Genomic DNA, 17,384 nt, shown 5'->3' on the forward strand with positions numbered 1-17,384 from the left:
TTGTCACGGCTTACGATTTCCAAGAAACGTAGATATTTGATGAAATCATTAATATTAATGAATTTATATTATAAATTCGTAATTAATTGTTAATATATTATTACAATAACTTATCAATATTTAAATTAATCAATTGATTCACGTTAATAAATTAATACACACAAATCAATGGTCAATCAACGGCTGTTTAGAAGTTAACAACTGTATCATTGATAAGATTTGTGATCTAGTTTATGATCGCGTATGCGTAAACGCAAACGTTTGGCTTCCGTAATTACCTCATAATGGAAATTATTGCAATTGGCATACTACGAGATCTAGTTTCAATACAGTTATCCGTGAATATAACCGCACATCCCGCACCATTCTACATTTTCTTATTGTTACACAATGAAACGTGATATCTCATTAGCACGCGAATATATCTGCGAGACTCGTTTATTGAATTTGCAATCGTTATCTTTGCGCCATCACATTCATGGTATATATTTATTTAATCGTTAACACGCCCGTGCGCGAGATTAGCGCGCAATCAAATATAAGATGCGCTCGATGTTAACATAGATATTATGTTAATGACGAAGCGCAATGTGTTTAGAGTTGCGTGTCAAATTGGGGAAAGCATGAAAGAGTATACGATAGACGCGCTGCTATACGTAAAATTCGTATTTAGAACGATCTCCCGGGCGGAAGTGAAGACATTGGTCTCGGTACGCAGATCCCCGTAATTACCCTCCTGCAATTCTGCCAAATCAGAATACAAAATTGCCCGAGGGAGTCGGCCGGGCTCTCGTCGTCGCCCGGCCTTCTGTGAACGTGAGCCCCGTATTCGATTCAACGAATGTTCCTTTGGCTAACAGTACACGCGTTTTCGGTCATGTTTTTTTTGTCAGCATATTTTCAAGCACACACACACATTATTTTATATATATATATATATATATATATATATATATATATATATATGCCGGTACTCTCGTGCCGGCACAAAGGCGTCTACAACGATTTACATTCCGCATGAACCGACATATCGGTCGTAGCTGATGCTGATAAAAAGATTATTTTGCAGAATATATTGGAAGAATTAACATATTGATCAATCAAAGTAATGCGCGTACAAAATATTGGTAAAGACGTCGTTAAATAAAATTAAAATATTTTAAATTTCTACAATTTGTCCTTTTTTGTGATTTAGCATATACACTACTCAATCTAAACTAACTAATTTATATAAATTAAACATGAGTTAAAGTAAATTTTCAATTTACAAATTGAAAATCTTGCTAGAATTTATACCTTTACAAGTATTTGTTTATCCTGAAGGGAAACAAACAGTTCGTAAAAGAGAAAGGAAAAAGGAGAATGTGGTGAAGAGTCTATTTCTTCTCGTGCGTCTTCTCGTCTTCGATGCAGTAGTGAATTTCAAAGAAGTAGAATTCGGAAGTGCTTTTCTCAAGGACGCGATTCCTCCCCGAGATTCTTTCTCCCCTTCGATAAATCGCGTAAGATTGGCATTGCGTGAAAGGTCGCAACGATCGACGACATTCGTGGAATTTTTAATACAGTCTCGCTTTTACATCGTACCAGACGACGCTGAAGAGCGCGACGACGAGAGGGTGGAGCGTAAAGGGAAGTGTACTCGCGTTCATTTATTGTAATTCCGGAAAGTGTGTCCGGCAGAAGTATGCCGCCTGCGAGGCGTCGTCGAAAGAAAGAAGTCGAGGTGGCACGGAGAAAAGACACTCTGAGAAAGACAGCGAATCGTTTTGCTTTTTGTCACGTTCGCGCGTCGCGCGACTCGGTTAAAACTTTAGTGGAATCCCCGTTATAAGAACCGCAGCACTGTATTTCGAAACGTGTATGTACGTGCGAGGTCTCGAAAAGGGCACGTGTTTCATGTAAATCGCCGCCGCGGCCGCCCTTGTTGGCGATGCAGCCCGAAGAGTCTTCAAACTTGTGCGACACATCGCATTCACGTTACGCTATTCGGTATACTTAACGCGCAAATTGAACAAGTTTCGTTCAAACAACCGTGTCTTAAAGGTCGCCAAGAAGATAAATGCTGCTTCGATCGTGTTCACGTTTTGTGATTAATCGCTCTCGCATTTTAATTCTTATATTCAGTTTTCTCGTCTACATTTACTTACGTTTGCTTGCATTCACACATAAGATTAAGCTTTGAACACAATACAAAGGCAATAGGAACAGGGAATAAGTCAGGCAATAGAAATAACTCAATTTCAACTTATAATAAAAACTGAATTATTTAACTGTGATTGTTCAGGTACAGGCAATAGAGAACAGATATCCAATGCGTCGGAAATTCCTATTGCCTATTTTGTATTCCATTGCGTTTAATACATAGTTTTTGATAAGTTGAAATGTGGTTATTTCTGTTGTCGGTCTTATTCCCTGTTCCAATTGCCTGTACCTTTGTATTGTGCGATAGGCTTTATTCTACGTCTATTCTAGTAAATTTTACGCGTATCGATTGCACGCTAAGTGATTAATCTCTTCTTTTCAATCTTTGCTTTTTTTTTGAGAAATTGCTTCTTTTCACGCTGTTCGTTTCTGTTATCAGGGTGTGCGGAGTGAAGCACCGTTGGTCGACAGCAGTGCGTTGCCCTTGGAACACAGATCCGTCTATGGGGCCCCGGCTCAGTATGGCCCACCGGTCGTCCACGAGGAGAACTGGCCGCTGGCGTCGCCCGACACCCCACAGATCAAGCATCTGCAGGTGCAGTGCGAGAAGACGCACATGCGGGTGAACATCGAGTTCGATCGGCCGTTCTACGGTATGATCTTCAGCAAGGGCTTCTACTCGGATCCGCACTGCGTCCATCTGAAACCCGGCACCGGCCATCTGAGCGCTACCTTCGAGATCTTCCTCAACTCGTGCGGCATGAGCTCGTCGGCGAACCACAACGTGGCCGCCTACGGCGCCCCGACGCCGTCCGGCAGCTACGTGGAGAACACGATCATCGTGCAGTACGATCCGTACGTGCAGGAGGTGTGGGACCAGGCGAGGAAGCTGCGCTGCACCTGGTACGACTTCTACGAGAAGGCGGTCACCTTCAGGCCGTTCCAGGTCGACATGCTGCACGCCGTCACCGCCAACTTCCTCGGCGACAACCTGCAGTGTTGGATGCAGATACAGGTCGGCAAGGGCCCATGGGCCAGTGAGGTGTCCGGCATCGTCAAGATCGGTCAGACCATGACGATGGTGCTGGCTATCAAGGACGACGAGAACAAGTTCGACATGCTGGTGAGGAATTGCGTCGCTCACGACGGCAAACGGGCGCCGATTCAGCTGGTCGATCAGTACGGTTGCGTGGTCAGGCCGAAGATCATGTCCAGGTGAGTTCTAGCGCTACGATGATATTTTATATCGCTATTTTCGCTGGCAATCGCTATTTTTTTTTTATCAAGAAAGAAGGATACGAAGTTACATTTCTTCCGCAGGTTCCAAAAGATCAAGAACTTCGGCCCGAGCGCGTCGGTCGTTAGCTTCGCCTACTTCCAGGCCTTCAAGTTCCCCGACAGCATGAACGTTCACTTCCAGTGCGTGATCCAAGTCTGCCGGTACAATTGCCCCGAGCCCAAGTGTGGACATCCCGGTCTCGAGTACGGTGCACCTGCCGGCGGCATTACTCACGAATATGGCGCACCGGTCTCGCAAGGTCTTTCTTCGGAGTACGGTGCCCCGCCTGTGCCCGAATATGGCGTACCGCCGGCTTATCCCGATCCGCGACATCCCAGCGGACCGGCCGGAGCGTACAGGTGAGAAAGCGAGCGAGCACTGACGCGTAAATATTGAAGAAAGCTTTTCTATGAAGCTGCCTCGCGCAAAAGAAGGTCCGTTGAATTCCATTAAGATTTCTTGCTGGGAGATTATAATACTCCTCTGAAGAGAATATTTTATTTCACACTTTTAAAGATATATAATTTAAAATATTCTCAAGATCTTCTTTATAATTTCATCTTTTTCTCGGCATCTTTCATCGAGATATTTTCTGAATAGCTTCTACGAGAATACAGAGACTAATATGTTCATCATAAAGTAGTGTTCACAATAGTAGAGATATAAATCGTCGCAAAACACAAAGTATAAATTAATTTCTTCCGCAGCGAGCCGAATCCGGACGTGGTTCCAGCGCCGCAAGCGCAGACCTCGTCCTCCTCGCCCAGCTCGACGCCGGGTGACGCTACGGCGAGCAGCTCGCCCCAAAGCCCCCAGGATAATATCCATCTCCCTCCGCCTCCTCTACCCGGCCATTCGGCGGCGTACCAGACTGTAAAGCGAAAAGGAACCGCCGGCACGGAGGAGCTTGAGGGTAATCTAGCTATTCTCGGAGGTCGACCGAGGTCAGTTGAAGGTTTCCCGGCTGAGCTCAGAGGTGCTAGGAGGCGAAGGCACGACGAGCCGCACGACCTCGAAGACGATAGCGTAAGTGTTCTAAAGAGCGCAATCTTTATTTCCACATTTCTATCAATATAACATGCGTTAATAATGAGAGTGATAACAATGAAATGACCAAGAACTTTAAGAATAGAGTGCTATATTTGAGACAAAAGACATTTGGCGAGCTGTCAGCGTAAACTGTCGTATTCCTTTCTCAATTTATCAGCGATGTAGCTTGTCACGAAAATACATTATCAATGACGCGTTCTACGGTACCGTTTAGTATCCTACTATGTTGCGAATTCGCCGGTGTGCGTTACAACGGTTACCCTCGATTTTTTAGAATATCTATCACACGGTGACCTTGTTCTCCACCCACGTGTACAAACGAGCGGCGCAGGAGATGACGGACGTCAACACCTCGAGGGTCATCCAGGTGGTCGCGCCGGGCGACGTTAATTTCGCGCTGGGCACAACGAACTCCAGCAACGACACCACCGTGGTCATACAGAACGCAAGCGCGTCCACCGACCCGGAGACAATCTGCATGAGCCTGCCGGGTTTCGTGGGCGGTCTGGTGATGCTGCTGCTGGTCGTCGTGGTGGCCTCCCTCGTCGCGGCCTTCCTCTTCGTCAGGGTGCGCGCCGTCGACCGCAAGAACGCCGCGATAGGCGGCACCAGCTTCGTACATCCGGCGTACGCGACCGAGAACTGCAGCATGCCGAACCCGGAGTTCGTAAAAGTCGCCAACTGAAGAAGCGTGTACGGTGCGCAAAATCAAAAAAAGAGAAACTCGCCACATAGAGAAAGAAGAAGAAGGAAGAGATCCCCCCCTCTCCGGAGGATCGTCGACCTCGACGACGCGGGCGATGCTTCGGGACCGGCACCGCGACGCTATTTCATCCGAAACGAAACTCGAGACACCACGTCCACCACACGTCGGAGATTCTCCTCGTCGAAAGCTGCAACCGCGTTTCTCTCCTCTCTCTCTCTCTCTCCTGTCTTCCATCGGCGGTAGCCGGTAGCTTCGTGTCTAGTCCAGTGACCAGTCGCGTCAATCCGCGCTCGTCGAATCGAGAGAGACAAACGACTACTAGATCGGTATCGATTGAGAGGCCGCGAATTCAATCGAACGTGGAAGGACGAGGGGGATCTTCGAGTAGAGAGAGCGTGTAAATAAAGAGGCCCCCGGAAGTATGAGCGAGTGGCGAGGAAGTGGCGAAGCGGAGGGGAGAAAGAAGCGCACTGCACTGACGCGCGTTCCACCGATCGTCCGCCGGTCGGGATCAGGCTTCCTCCCTGCCAATCATCGCGATCGATGGAGCGCGCGCCACAGTGATGATGATGAATACCGCGGGTCGATCTCCGTTGACGCTTCGTGATCACCGCGGCGTTACCGCGTAGCGATCAACGACGTAAATTTTTACGTCTCGACGATTACTCGACGGTCTGCCCGACGGCGCGGGCGGCCCGGTATCAGGGAGCGAGAGATCGATCGCGCAATCGCCAGAGTAGTCTCTAAGGAGGGCATTGTAAATAAGCCGCGCGGGTAGTCAGACGGCCCTTCAGGACCCGCTTTCAGGTTCTCGCGTCTCTCCGATCACCGTGTGTTTACGCGCTATTATTTATACACGCATCGTATACTTCAAACGAGTGTTTCTTTCTTTATCGCCTTCGTTGTACCTCATCGCGTTTCGCCGTGCCCCTTCTCCCGTGCCGGCGACTTCCGCGGGGAACCGCGCGCGCGCGAGAACCGAGCTCGTTGCGTCGCGACGCTCGACGTCATACGCCGGGACGTCGGCGGCGGTGCTCGGTGGTACCGTTATTTCGCGTTCTTAAATCTTTAAGCGGTTCACCGAGCGCTCCCGGTAAACATGTTTGTGCCCTGGAAATTGGACTGCGGAGTTGTCGAAACACGACGCTCGTCCTCTGAAAGTTTAATTTAGGGCGAGGAATCGCGCGACCCCGAGAACGAGAGGAACGCTCGCTAAGCCGCTTAAGATACAACGAGAAGACTCTATTTATTATCCTCCCTCCTCTATCCCCTTTTCTAACTCTACACCCCCGATCGACCTAACTTAATTTATTGATCAAAATTGTACGACATTACCCTTTCTTTTTACTCTACTTCGCTTAGTACTTAAGGTATCCGTCGAGGAATATTCCCGGAATTTGGGAATATGTTTTACGTATGTGTTTTAAGCACACACACACACACACGCACACGCACACACACACATATGCATACACGCATACACGTACACATAGAAACGTTCATACAAACCGACACACACACACACACGTACGCACACGTACACGTACACGTACACGTGAAACGTATGAGATCACACATACAATGCGCGAAATGTGTTGTATACGTCTATTATACCAACGCGAGAAATGTATCCACAAAACATCCGTTATAATTAATTGTTTGAGAATTATTTTAATTACATGATCATTTTTATTTATATAAACTTGCGCGTTCCTCTTTTTTCTTGACCATTTTTCCCACGTAGATTAAAACGGCAGGCGACGAGAATCGATTAGTTCTAGAGTATATACTTTGTATTTGTTTCTTCAACCGCGCGAAGCTCAAAATATTCAATATTTAACTTTTAGTCTCGCACGATCAACTGAAGGCGCGGCTGAGCCCGGAAAAAGGTTTGTACTTGGCAAGCATAGCTTTACGCTCTTTCGCGAATCTCTTTACCTTTCGATACTCCTTAGCTAAATCGTACAGACTGTCTTCGGATTCCAGTTTCTTTGACAATTTCTCCTGGAATCTGCATCTGTGCGACGAAGAAGTAATTGTCATATTCAGTTTGGAAACTATGTTACTGGCTTTTACCTCAGCATATCGCTTTTCCAATCACTTGCTTCTACCATATGAGACGCTACTTCTTTATTAAAATTCAGAATTGTACCTAATTCTATCCTGCAAAAATAAAATACGTATAATTAGTAGAAAATGTATTGGACTGACACACATATATAAGATTATAAAACTTTATGGTATATGTCAGTCAAGATAATCGCGAACCTGATGCTTTTATTTCTAGCAGAAAATCGTAGACTGATATTCCTTCGATCGATGATTCGCAAGCCAAGAAATTCATTTAATTTCATGCAAATCACTTTTATGTGATAAATGTCTTCTTTAGGAAGATCTTGATTGTCGTTTGATCTAAATACATTAATAACGCATTAAATGCACGTATTATTACAGAACGAGTGGGTATATCTTATTGATATATAATTCTCTAATGCGTTAATTTTCAACACGCACGACAATGTATAATTCGTAAAACATTATTTTAAATAGGGCAGTATCCATAAACGAGAGAGATGCGCTTAACGAAATACGATGCAATTTATTTCCAGAGCATGAGTATTTCCAGACGGTAGTATGTGGCGTAATTAGAATGCTTTGTTTGGATAGAATTCGCTCTACTTTTTTGCTTGACATACTTGCTCCCGACCTCTTCTTGTCGCTCCTCGACAACAGGTTTCTGCACTTCGGCGACCTTCTTTTCCTTATTTCTCGAGCTGGACGGTGATATCGGTGTCTTAACGTTTCCGGAACTGCGAAGCCAATCAAAGGTAATCGGAACGTGCTGCGTGTGAACACATCGCTGCTTTATATGTACGTACATAAATCTTTGAAAGCGTGTCTCACCTTTCCGTCGATTTACCAGTCGGAGAAAAAAATTCCATTTGCAACGGTTCGGTTAAATTTTCCTGCAGTTGAAAAAAAGATCGTTTATTTCATGCAATTTATCGATTAACACTAGTATCATTTAAAATGCTGAATCTTGCATCGATAATGTAACGACTGTGCCCATTCCGCGTATAATCTCTTTACAGAAAATTTCAAGATAAATTTGTTATTCTATTTACAAGCTGTAGGAATCGCGTAAAAGTTGCCTTTACATATTTTCAATTCGACGGAGAAGTTAAAGTACGTGAAAGGTTTTAGCACCGTTCGCTTATTCATGATTGATCGAAAATCTATACTGGAAAGAAGTGGGAAAAACTCCGATAAACATCGTTCGCGCGCGCACGCACACACCGTGTACACAGTCTCGAGTATCGACTCCCTCGGATTCGCGTTCCAAGCCCAAACGAGGGGCAGACCGGCGGGATTTTCCGTAAAATTTCCTCCGATCTGGTTGTAGGACAGCCTGCAGAAGTAATTGGAGTGCCTGAATTGGCGTGCGCGCGAGAGAGCTTCTCTCTCGACAGTAATTAAACATTCTTTTGTAAATTCTTTTTCCGCGCGCGTTACCTCGCCGCGCCGTCCACGTCGAGAACGACGCCGTGTCCCATGGTGTCGAATATCGCCAAGATCTGAGACTCCCTCTCGATCGCCAATGCGTCTTTGCCTCCTGGCGTGAACACGGTATACATATCGTCTTGAAATCGATAGCAGCGATTTTTTTAAATATACGAAAGCCGGTCTGGAGACCGATTGGTATCTACGAACGCGATCGTCGCGAATCGAAACGCTTTATTCGCAAAAGGATTGCCAAAGTTAGTTAATAAATCTTGAAGCGTATTTAACGATTGAGTACATAGAAAAAAAAAGTGTTAAATCAGTATTAAATCAACACTGATTTACTTGTTATATACGCAAGAATATATAATCTTCTTATAAAAATTTCAACTTTTTATTTCAACTTTTTTTTCTTGATTGAATTATACAAAACTTCGTTTAACTATATATATAAATAACTTCATTCACAAGCAAGTTTTCTTCATTTAATGCAATATAATCTCATTTCAAGGTTATATATTTTTGCGTATCTACAAGTAAATCAGTGTTGATTCGACACTTCTTTTTTTCCTGTGTACCATTATCTCGAATCTGTCTTCAATTTCGATAGACAACGATGAATTCGTAATTTAGCTGTATTGCGCATTGCATACGTATGTGTACAGAATATTCCAGAATTACCAATTAGTTAAACAATAGACGACAAGAAGAAACATGATAATTGTGTTTCAATATTGAAATACGAACGCTTGAAAATTTGTATAACATTAAAAATAAAATTTTGATTCTAATAACGTAAATAAAATCTGGGGTTTAATTTATTTTAATAATTTAAAAATAATGTAATTTAAAGCATTCAAGTGTCACGTAATTAAAACGCAAATTAAGTTAGAATGATGGACGATTAATTTTATTTTCCTTAAAAGACGATCGACAAAACCAGTCGAATCTGAAGCTGTGAAAATATCCGGTAGTAATGAAATACTCTGTACAAATCGCATTATGTAGATAACTCAATTACATTTCCGGTTTTTTGGTCTGTAGACTCTAATAGCCAATACGCCGTTGGGATAAAACAACTCGCCAGAACCATCGGGATGGAATCTCGAAAATAGCGTTAATCCATCGTCGTAATATACCGCGCCTCTGTGCCTGTATTTTTTTAACCTAATGTACAAACAAATTACCGCATCGTTTGCCGATTAATTACACGATATCACATGGCTCCCTGCCGTTTACGGCAGATTAAAATACATGCTTGTTTGTGATACCGTCCCATTAACTTCGTTCGTCGGTCTAATTGTTTACTTGTCAGTAACTAATCATGTGTGAAGTTGGCTGTAACATAATTTATTTAGCCTGCCATTTAACCCGTTTATTTCTAAACTGCTTTAATTCGGTATTAACATGCGACTAATTTAGCTGATGAATAATACTCGCTATCGCCTAAACTAGATTAAATTGTCCTTATTGTCCTTAATAAATTAATTGCGCAATTAAAATACCGTGCTGCGTGATCTTAAGATATTAAAATCTAATAAATATATACTTCGTGACCTTGTAGTAGGCGAATAACTGTAGTGGGCTTCCCAGACAGCACGCATGTTCTAAAATGGGACATAAGACTTCTAAAAGACATCTTTTTAGACATTTTTCAGATGTCTTACGAAAAGATAGGTAAAAGATGACTAAAAGACGTCTAAAAGATGTCTTATATCCCGATTTTGGACATAGTGCTGTCTGGGTTGTTACTATTTGAAGCATGCCATTTGTATATACTTTACGCTTGTATCCAGTTTTCGCGTCTGGATATCAACCTACCAATTTAGGCCGGGCTTCGCCGGTCTGGCTTCATATCGTACGATCTTTCTCATAATTTTGGTAACTGGCAATCGGGTCCAGCCGAGCTCCACAAAGTGCGCGTTCGATAATTGGTATTCGATTGGATTTGAAGGGTCTAGACGAAACCAGGAATCTTTCTATAGTCCAAGTATGATAACGAGAATCGATCGGGTTGCATCGTTCCGCGATACGCAATGATAACACGATTGTTACGAGAGACACAAGTGCTGGAAGCGATCTCAATTAACTCCAAGCCGTACGTTCGCGTCTTATCATTGGCATTACATAATCATATCAAACTTAATACGTTGCTTGCCCGCCCAACAAATGTTATATGTATGTCTCACTGTGCACGCCACAGTAGAATTTTCATTGTCTCTCCCCCGTAAAAGTAAAATATTAAAATAATAAAATGTCATTAAATAAGATTAAATAAGATCATCCTCATGAATACTGTCTTATCGCACTTTTAACTTTATATAATCATCTAGCTATTGTGTCATTTAAAATTATATATTAATGGTGTTTGTTTTTTCCAAGTGTTTTAAAAAAGATTTTAATGACGCCGATTACTACGGAAATCACTGAATCACCAGGATGTCACCAAAAGCTAAACGGTCATGGGGATGACAAGGTGCTAACTTTGTTTTTGAACTACGAGAGAGATATATAGTTTTTCCGTAATCTGTGCAGCGTTGTATCTCAGACGAGTACTTACTAGCTGTCCGTTTTCTCGCTTCCCCGGGATCGCTTCTTTCGTCGGTTGACGCACCTTTGCGCTTTCCGTTGCTCGCAGGAAGTTTTCCCTCTTCATTAACGGCGGAGCGTTCCTTTTTCGCGTCACCAGCCGAATCCGTCGTTCTCTTACTTCCAGACCCCTTATTCTTACTTAGACGCACCCTATCTGCCTGCTCGTCGTCCTTATCCCCCTTTTTTTTCTTCCTATCTCCACGAGCAACCGGGTTTTCCTCGCTTTCGCGTCGATCGCGTCGACCACGCTCATCCTCGAGCTCATGCTCGAGGCTCTTGGCCAGCTTCCCCGGTATCTCCGTCGCAACGTTCTTTTCCTCGACTCGATCTAATCGGTCGATTTTCTCCGCGCCGTTATCCGACAATCGCTTCTCGCGTTCTTCACCGCGACACTGTTGATAAGGATTCTCGCCGGGATTTCCGCGCTCGCCGCTTTTCTCCTTTCTACCATCTTCCTCCATCGCCATCGCGTCCTCCGTATCTCTGTCTCCTCTTCTTTTTTCAGCCGCGATCTGCGATCTGTTCGTTTCTTCTTGTACATCACGTTGAGCCGAGCCGCGATCTTGCTGGTTCTTATCTTCGACCTCGCCGAGTTCGCGCTGATGCGGATTATTGTCACGTTTCTCGCGTATTCTTTCCGCTAGCGTGTCGGTATTTCTTGTACCGTCGTCGCTACGTGCTCCACCTGCCGACATTTCGGTTTTTTCGCGCCCAAGCGAACGAATGCCGTTCGCTTCCGATAGATCTTCGTCGATGAATCCGTCACGGCGATTAGTTTCGATGCCCGATCCGATCGGACGTCCGATTCTTTTCGGATCAACTTCTCGTGAAGCGCCCGGGACGTTACGTTGACTCTTGTCGAACGCTTTCGTCGAAGTATACTGATTTGTCTTCATCCGAGAGCCAATGTGGCTTTTATAACAATTCTCGAATATCGTACGTGTGTCATCCTGACTGGTATTAGTAATTAATTGCAACTCCGTACTGTTGCAATTGTGGATTCCTGCAAAGCTCTCTTCTCGCAAAACACTCTTATTAGAATAATTAACTTCGTATTCAGTATCAGTAGAAACGGCAGAATTCAACTTTGATGTATCCTGCGAAAAGATAGTAAATAAATAAAAATTGCACGCGAGTAAATCCGTTTGTAAAACATACGATTTAATTGAAATTACATGCGACGCGTATAACGAAAGCCATTCCTTCGATAGTCGATCAAGATATTCGGCTTCAACGCAACAATATTTTCTCTGAAATAAATCGTACGGAAGTGAATATCGTTGTTGCTTCTGAGGCGGATATGCAAAACTATTAAATCTTTTTGTATTTCGTTAGGGGATTATGTTAATAGCGTAATAGTTCGTATTTTATACCGCGTATTGCTGAGTTTCATCGTTGATAATGCTGTCGCAGAATTTGCAGATTTTTAAATGGGATCGTGTTTCACATGGTTTTTCTCCCCATTCGCGAATAAAATTACTCACTAGATTTAGGAGATTCTTTGTCTGAATATGCGACGGCGGTTCTGCAATATTACAAGATATTTTATGCAATGCGAAAAGCATCGCGGTGCGAAAAATTCTATCTCTCGTGAATTAGCGAGCGTAGCAATAAAAATAACTAGAGGGATAGTTGTGCTTGTATAAATCGCAGCGCTTATGTAATTTATGAGATAGCGAAATAATTCTATCTGACGCATATTACTCTGCATTTGCAAGATTTATTCATGCAGCGTATAAAACTGGTACTTGCTTAATTATTTAAATCCGAAAGAATTTATGAGGTAGATATTTATGTTACATTTATGGGTCATTAAACAAATAATTTTTTAATACGTAAATGCTAATAAAGATTTAATATTTTTAAAGATATTGACTCACTGGTTTAGATTTTTAAAATTCTAATATTGCTGACAAAGAAAGGAACAATATTCATCGCAGTATTTTTAATCTTATTCACACACACATACACATTCTTTTTTCCGTTTAATTACTATAAATTTATATAAATTGAATAAAATATAACTAAAATAAAATAAATTATCTACTACTTTCTAATTTGTCCCTGAAAAAGTTGATACAAGATTAATAATTATAACGTACAGTCTTACATCAAAAAATTTTAATGTCGATAAATAAAATTAAAGAAATCAGAAATCGTGTATTATAGAGATCTTGTTTATGTTAATAATTAATTCCCGTTAGATTTTATTTTCGCTAAAATCTATTTTCTGTACTGACAATTATATACTTATGAAGCTTTACGATATTTCGTTTGAATATTACTTTCAAGCACTTGGTCGCAGCGCACCATGTTCTCTACTGCTTCTTTTATCAACACAGATAACATCTGAAATTTCTTGGATGCTTGGGCGTACGGTAAGCTGGCTAATTCAGATAAATTGGATTCAATTTGGTTTGGGTAATTTTTTGTCGACGATGGTTTTATAAGATACTTCATTATAGTTTCAATCTGAAAAATTTGTATACAATTGCGCTTTAAATAACACAGAGGTTTTAGTTTATCGCTTTATTTTATTAACTTTTTCTTTATTATATTTACTTTGATTATATCTTCTGGTATATTCGTTGATTTAGAACAGCGTACGTTACAAAAAGTATTTGCAAATAAACCTGGCCGTTTAATTCCCCATTTAGACCGATTTTTATAAACGCTCATTGCAGTTAGTTTATTCTGTCTGTCGTTATTTTGTTATTTATAAATTTTTAATGCTCCTTGCAACGATATTTGATAATGAAGAAAGTAATATATTATAATTAAATCTGGAATAAAATGTATTATATGCGCGCGTTTTTCATTCGATTAAACTATGCAAAGAATAAAAATAGTTTACTTGGTAAATTTGAAAAAAATCATTCAGCACACACTGCATTATACACTCTTAAAAACCATCCAGAATCAACATAGTCGATAATGTTTATTAATTAAATTTTATTTGATTAAAGTTCAATACTTTGGATATTTTTCACAAGTGCTCGCGTCTGATGTTTTAGTTAAACGTATAAGTTATCGCATTACGTGATTTAATATCATAGCGATCAGTTTAAACATTTTGATATTGTCAACCGTATTACATCGCTTGAGAACAGTCTTGATATTTGCATAATAACAATTATTTCGTGTTTAAGTATACTTCAAACACGAAAATTGATTTTCGATGTCATTTATTGCGTAATTGAACACACGCATGATAAAGCGATAGTGATTTAATTATCTTTGTGTTTCGCCTTCGAAATGATTTTATAATTTTCGCTTTTTGCGATTCATTTTTTAATAAAATAAATATATCTTATATATATATCTTAAAAGGAATTATTAAAGTAAAATCTTTAATTCTAACAAAACGAATAAAAAGATTCTCTTGTACAAAAGAAAAAGTAAAGATTTTTGTACATGTATTTCCGACAGTCGCTAATATATTAGAAATTACACAATATACACGTGATTAATAAAATAAAATAAAAAATAAAATAAAAATATAATAAAATATTAAAGACTTGTGTATGACCACTTAATTTTCTCTCTCTCTCTCTCTCTCTCTCTCTCTCCTTTCCTTTCTATATATTATAAACAATATATTTTAAATAAACAATTATTAAAAGAAAAAAGTTTAATGCTAGGAATATGATTTTATATGTTAAATAAGGAATAAAGTACTCTTTCCTCTCCTTAATATTTATAGTTATGGAAACTATAGATATATTAGATATAGATATTACAAGAGTTACAAGAAAGATATATTTATAACTTTAGTTACACACTTCTAAAATTGGCGCAAAAAGAAATAAATAATATAAAATAATATTTTAAAGAGAAAAATATACTTCGTTGTATTGTGCAAATTAATCCTTAACATCATCACATTCCTTCCGGCTTTTATTGAAAGCGTTGACGTTCAGCAAGCTTCTTTGCAACGGATCGTCTCTCACGTTAATTTTAAATTTTACATGAGGTCAGTTAGAATTTCGCGCAATTTCGTATTTGATTATGGGCTTCATGGCGAATCTTTCTGGCGAATCAGTCTACCGTTATACCATTTGTTTCGCCGATATCAATCTTGGTCATAAATCGTCGGCTCCTCGTGACACTTTTTATCGATAAAAGCGAGCCTCCGACAGGCGACAACTGACATTCGTTATACGAAGTGAGATAACCGCGTTTGTTTCAATTTTCGCGATAATCCACCGCCGCCTTTATGTTTACGGTGGCATTACTGCTATTTGCAACGCCAATAAAGTATACAGGTTGTTTTAAATTAAAAAAATATAGCTAATGGCATAGCAGTTTAGAGACCTTATATTATACAAGAATAATATTGATGCATTTATAGCTTCTTTTATTGAAGCTTAATTTTAAAGAATAGTATTAATGCATTTATAGCTTCCTTCGTATTGATGCATTTTCTTTCTTATTGCATTTAAGCTTCTTTCATTGAATTATTGAAGCTTAATTTTAAGGAATACGTATAGAACATACGATATCAGCACATAAAGTACTGATTAGCGCAAAGTAAAAAGCTCTTTTATCAATCACCTTGATTGCCAAGAAGAATAAGAGAATAGGGTGCAAATATTCGCGTTGGTGTGCCTTGAAAGTTTTTTATGACGCCAGATATAATTTATTGGCCACTCCAAACAAGTCCCCGCACTTTTATATGCGAGGAGAGTGCGCCGCGCTCCTACGAAACTGCAATATTCATTTGAATACGACCGAAAAAGGGAAGGGAAACGGCGAGAGAAATTGCGTTGCTGAAATCAACATATCCTACGCGCTTTCGTGTTCAGTATCGAGTAAAATAAAAGTTTATATGGAAGCTATGTGTATACGCGCGATTGCTTACGAGGAAGAACGTAATAAAAACTTCATCTACACACATGTTGTAAAGCGCAACGAGATAAAAATGGCTGAAATATCCTGAAGTAAAGGCGTAATAACGAATGAAAATTAAATGTTAAAAAGCATATTTTCCGTTACGAATTAATTTTCTAGAGTATGACGAAGCAGTTGCGCTCGTGTCCACTCGAAGGTATCATATATCCATTTCTCTATATAAATTAAATAATTAAGTAATATGTAAAAATCCCTTCGTCATGCATCTACCTGCCGTAAAAGCAATTATGCAAAGAAAATGTAATTAATGACGCGTATATATGTGCAGCTCATGTACTTCAACGCGAGTCACGAGAACGTTAATATGAAAAATAACCGCCGTTCGCGTATAACGGTCGATATTCTCGACCGCCGATTATCCTGGTATTTACGGGCCTTAACGTACGAATCGAATTTTCACATTTGAACGACATATAAATTCCGGGAATACGAAATCTCGCTATCGTAGCATAAGAGTAATCGTATACTATAAACGATCTCGCGCGCATGGCGCTGCAGTTACAGAACGGGGAAGGGTTCACGTAGAATTTTTACGAGCTTCCGGGCACCATCTCAATGGCCCTCCGTCCCACGGGGCGCATATATACTCTAGATTAATATAATATCGCGAGGCGCAATGTTAATATCGTCACGCGAGCGCAGCGCGGCAGCCTTTATGCGTCGTATGAGGAGAGCCTCCTTGCCCTTTGCAATAACCGTGAGAGAGGTAACGAAGCGTGCTTATATTCTAACACGCGGTATGTGTGGAATAGCTTTCCACAATAATGGAGAAATTTAAATATGCGCGTTTCCTCGGCAACAAGGTCGTCTATGACGCGCATTCGAAGAAAGAGTCTAAATTTTGGCGTTATTATATGGTATACGCGCGCGTGCGAGAATGTTTGCAGGACTCGTGAATGGCACCTAAAGTTGGTAAATTCGCGATAAATATTCCGTGAAAGCACTCCGGCGGGTCATCTTCACGACCTTAACATCTCCAATGAGAATCCTGGGCGCTGTTAAATTTCAGGATTCTAGATTTTTAATCAGCTTTTACACAAATTTCTTCGGTAAAATCACACACGTGCGATAATTTTTAGCAAATCTCACACCACCTTAGAAATTTAGTTTTTCACGTTATACGAATTTTTTATGACTTTTCGCAGGCTAAATATTTTGAATTATCAATAAAATTTATCGCACAATTATTAATAAAAATACAAG

General features: G+C 40.8%; 3 protein-coding genes across 6 annotated transcripts in view; 1 reads left to right on the top strand and 2 right to left on the bottom strand.

Annotated features, from left to right (window-relative positions):
- Window positions 1–6,879, top strand: part of Dyl (transmembrane protein dusky-like) — a 43,427-nt gene extending 36,548 nt beyond the window's left edge. For all 4 annotated transcript variants that reach the window (XM_077401941.1, XM_077401943.1, XM_077401944.1 and 1 more), the window contains 4 exons: window positions 2,582–3,357; window positions 3,463–3,780; window positions 4,129–4,447; window positions 4,746–6,879. In XM_077401941.1, coding sequence (XP_077258067.1) covers window positions 2,582–3,357; window positions 3,463–3,780; window positions 4,129–4,447; window positions 4,746–5,156 — 1,824 coding nt within the window. In that variant the 3' untranslated portion in view covers window positions 5,157–6,879. The remainder of the gene's footprint in view (window positions 1–2,581; window positions 3,358–3,462; window positions 3,781–4,128; window positions 4,448–4,745) is intronic.
- Window positions 6,880–7,006: 127 nt separating this feature from the next.
- On the bottom strand, window positions 7,007–7,383 carry LOC143895117 (uncharacterized). Its single transcript, XM_077401959.1, has 2 exons — window positions 7,254–7,383; window positions 7,007–7,194 (listed from the first exon to the last, which is right to left on the bottom strand). The coding sequence occupies exons 1-2, from the start codon at window positions 7,289–7,291 to the stop codon at window positions 7,035–7,037; spliced, it is 198 nt and encodes a 65-aa protein (XP_077258085.1). The 5' UTR covers window positions 7,292–7,383; the 3' UTR covers window positions 7,007–7,034.
- A 247-nt stretch (window positions 7,384–7,630) lies between these two features.
- LOC143895115 (uncharacterized) lies at window positions 7,631–12,295 on the bottom strand. The gene is made up of 3 exons (XM_077401957.1): window positions 11,239–12,295; window positions 8,082–8,143; window positions 7,631–7,987 (listed from the first exon to the last, which is right to left on the bottom strand). Exons 1-2 carry the CDS (start codon window positions 12,164–12,166, stop codon window positions 8,094–8,096), a joined length of 978 nt encoding a protein of 325 aa, XP_077258083.1. The 5' UTR covers window positions 12,167–12,295; the 3' UTR covers window positions 7,631–7,987; window positions 8,082–8,093.
- Between the last annotated feature and the right edge of the window lie 5,089 nt (window positions 12,296–17,384).

Source organism: Temnothorax americanus, unplaced genomic scaffold (genome assembly GCF_048541705.1).
Source record: "Temnothorax americanus isolate GAGA-0224 unplaced genomic scaffold, ASM4854170v1 Scaffold15, whole genome shotgun sequence".
Lineage (NCBI taxonomy): Eukaryota > Metazoa > Arthropoda > Insecta > Hymenoptera > Formicidae > Temnothorax > Temnothorax americanus.

What these genes read in the sequence shown, in the direction of transcription:
- LOC143895115 (XM_077401957.1), bottom strand. Translation starts at nt 12,166, where the DNA reads ATGAAGACAAATCAGTATACTTCGACGAAAGCGTTCGACAAGAGTCAA. An exon ending in AGCGAGAAAACGGACAGCTA is followed by an intron (nt 8,144 to 11,238) that starts GTAAGTACTCGT and finishes TTTCAACTGCAG; the next exon opens with GAAAATTTAACCGAACCGTT.
- LOC143895117 (XM_077401959.1), bottom strand. Translation starts at nt 7,291, where the DNA reads ATGGTAGAAGCAAGTGATTGGAAAAGCGATATGCTGAG. An exon ending in TGGAAAAGCGATATGCTGAG is followed by an intron (nt 7,195 to 7,253) that starts GTAAAAGCCAGT and finishes TTCGTCGCACAG; the next exon opens with ATGCAGATTCCAGGAGAAAT.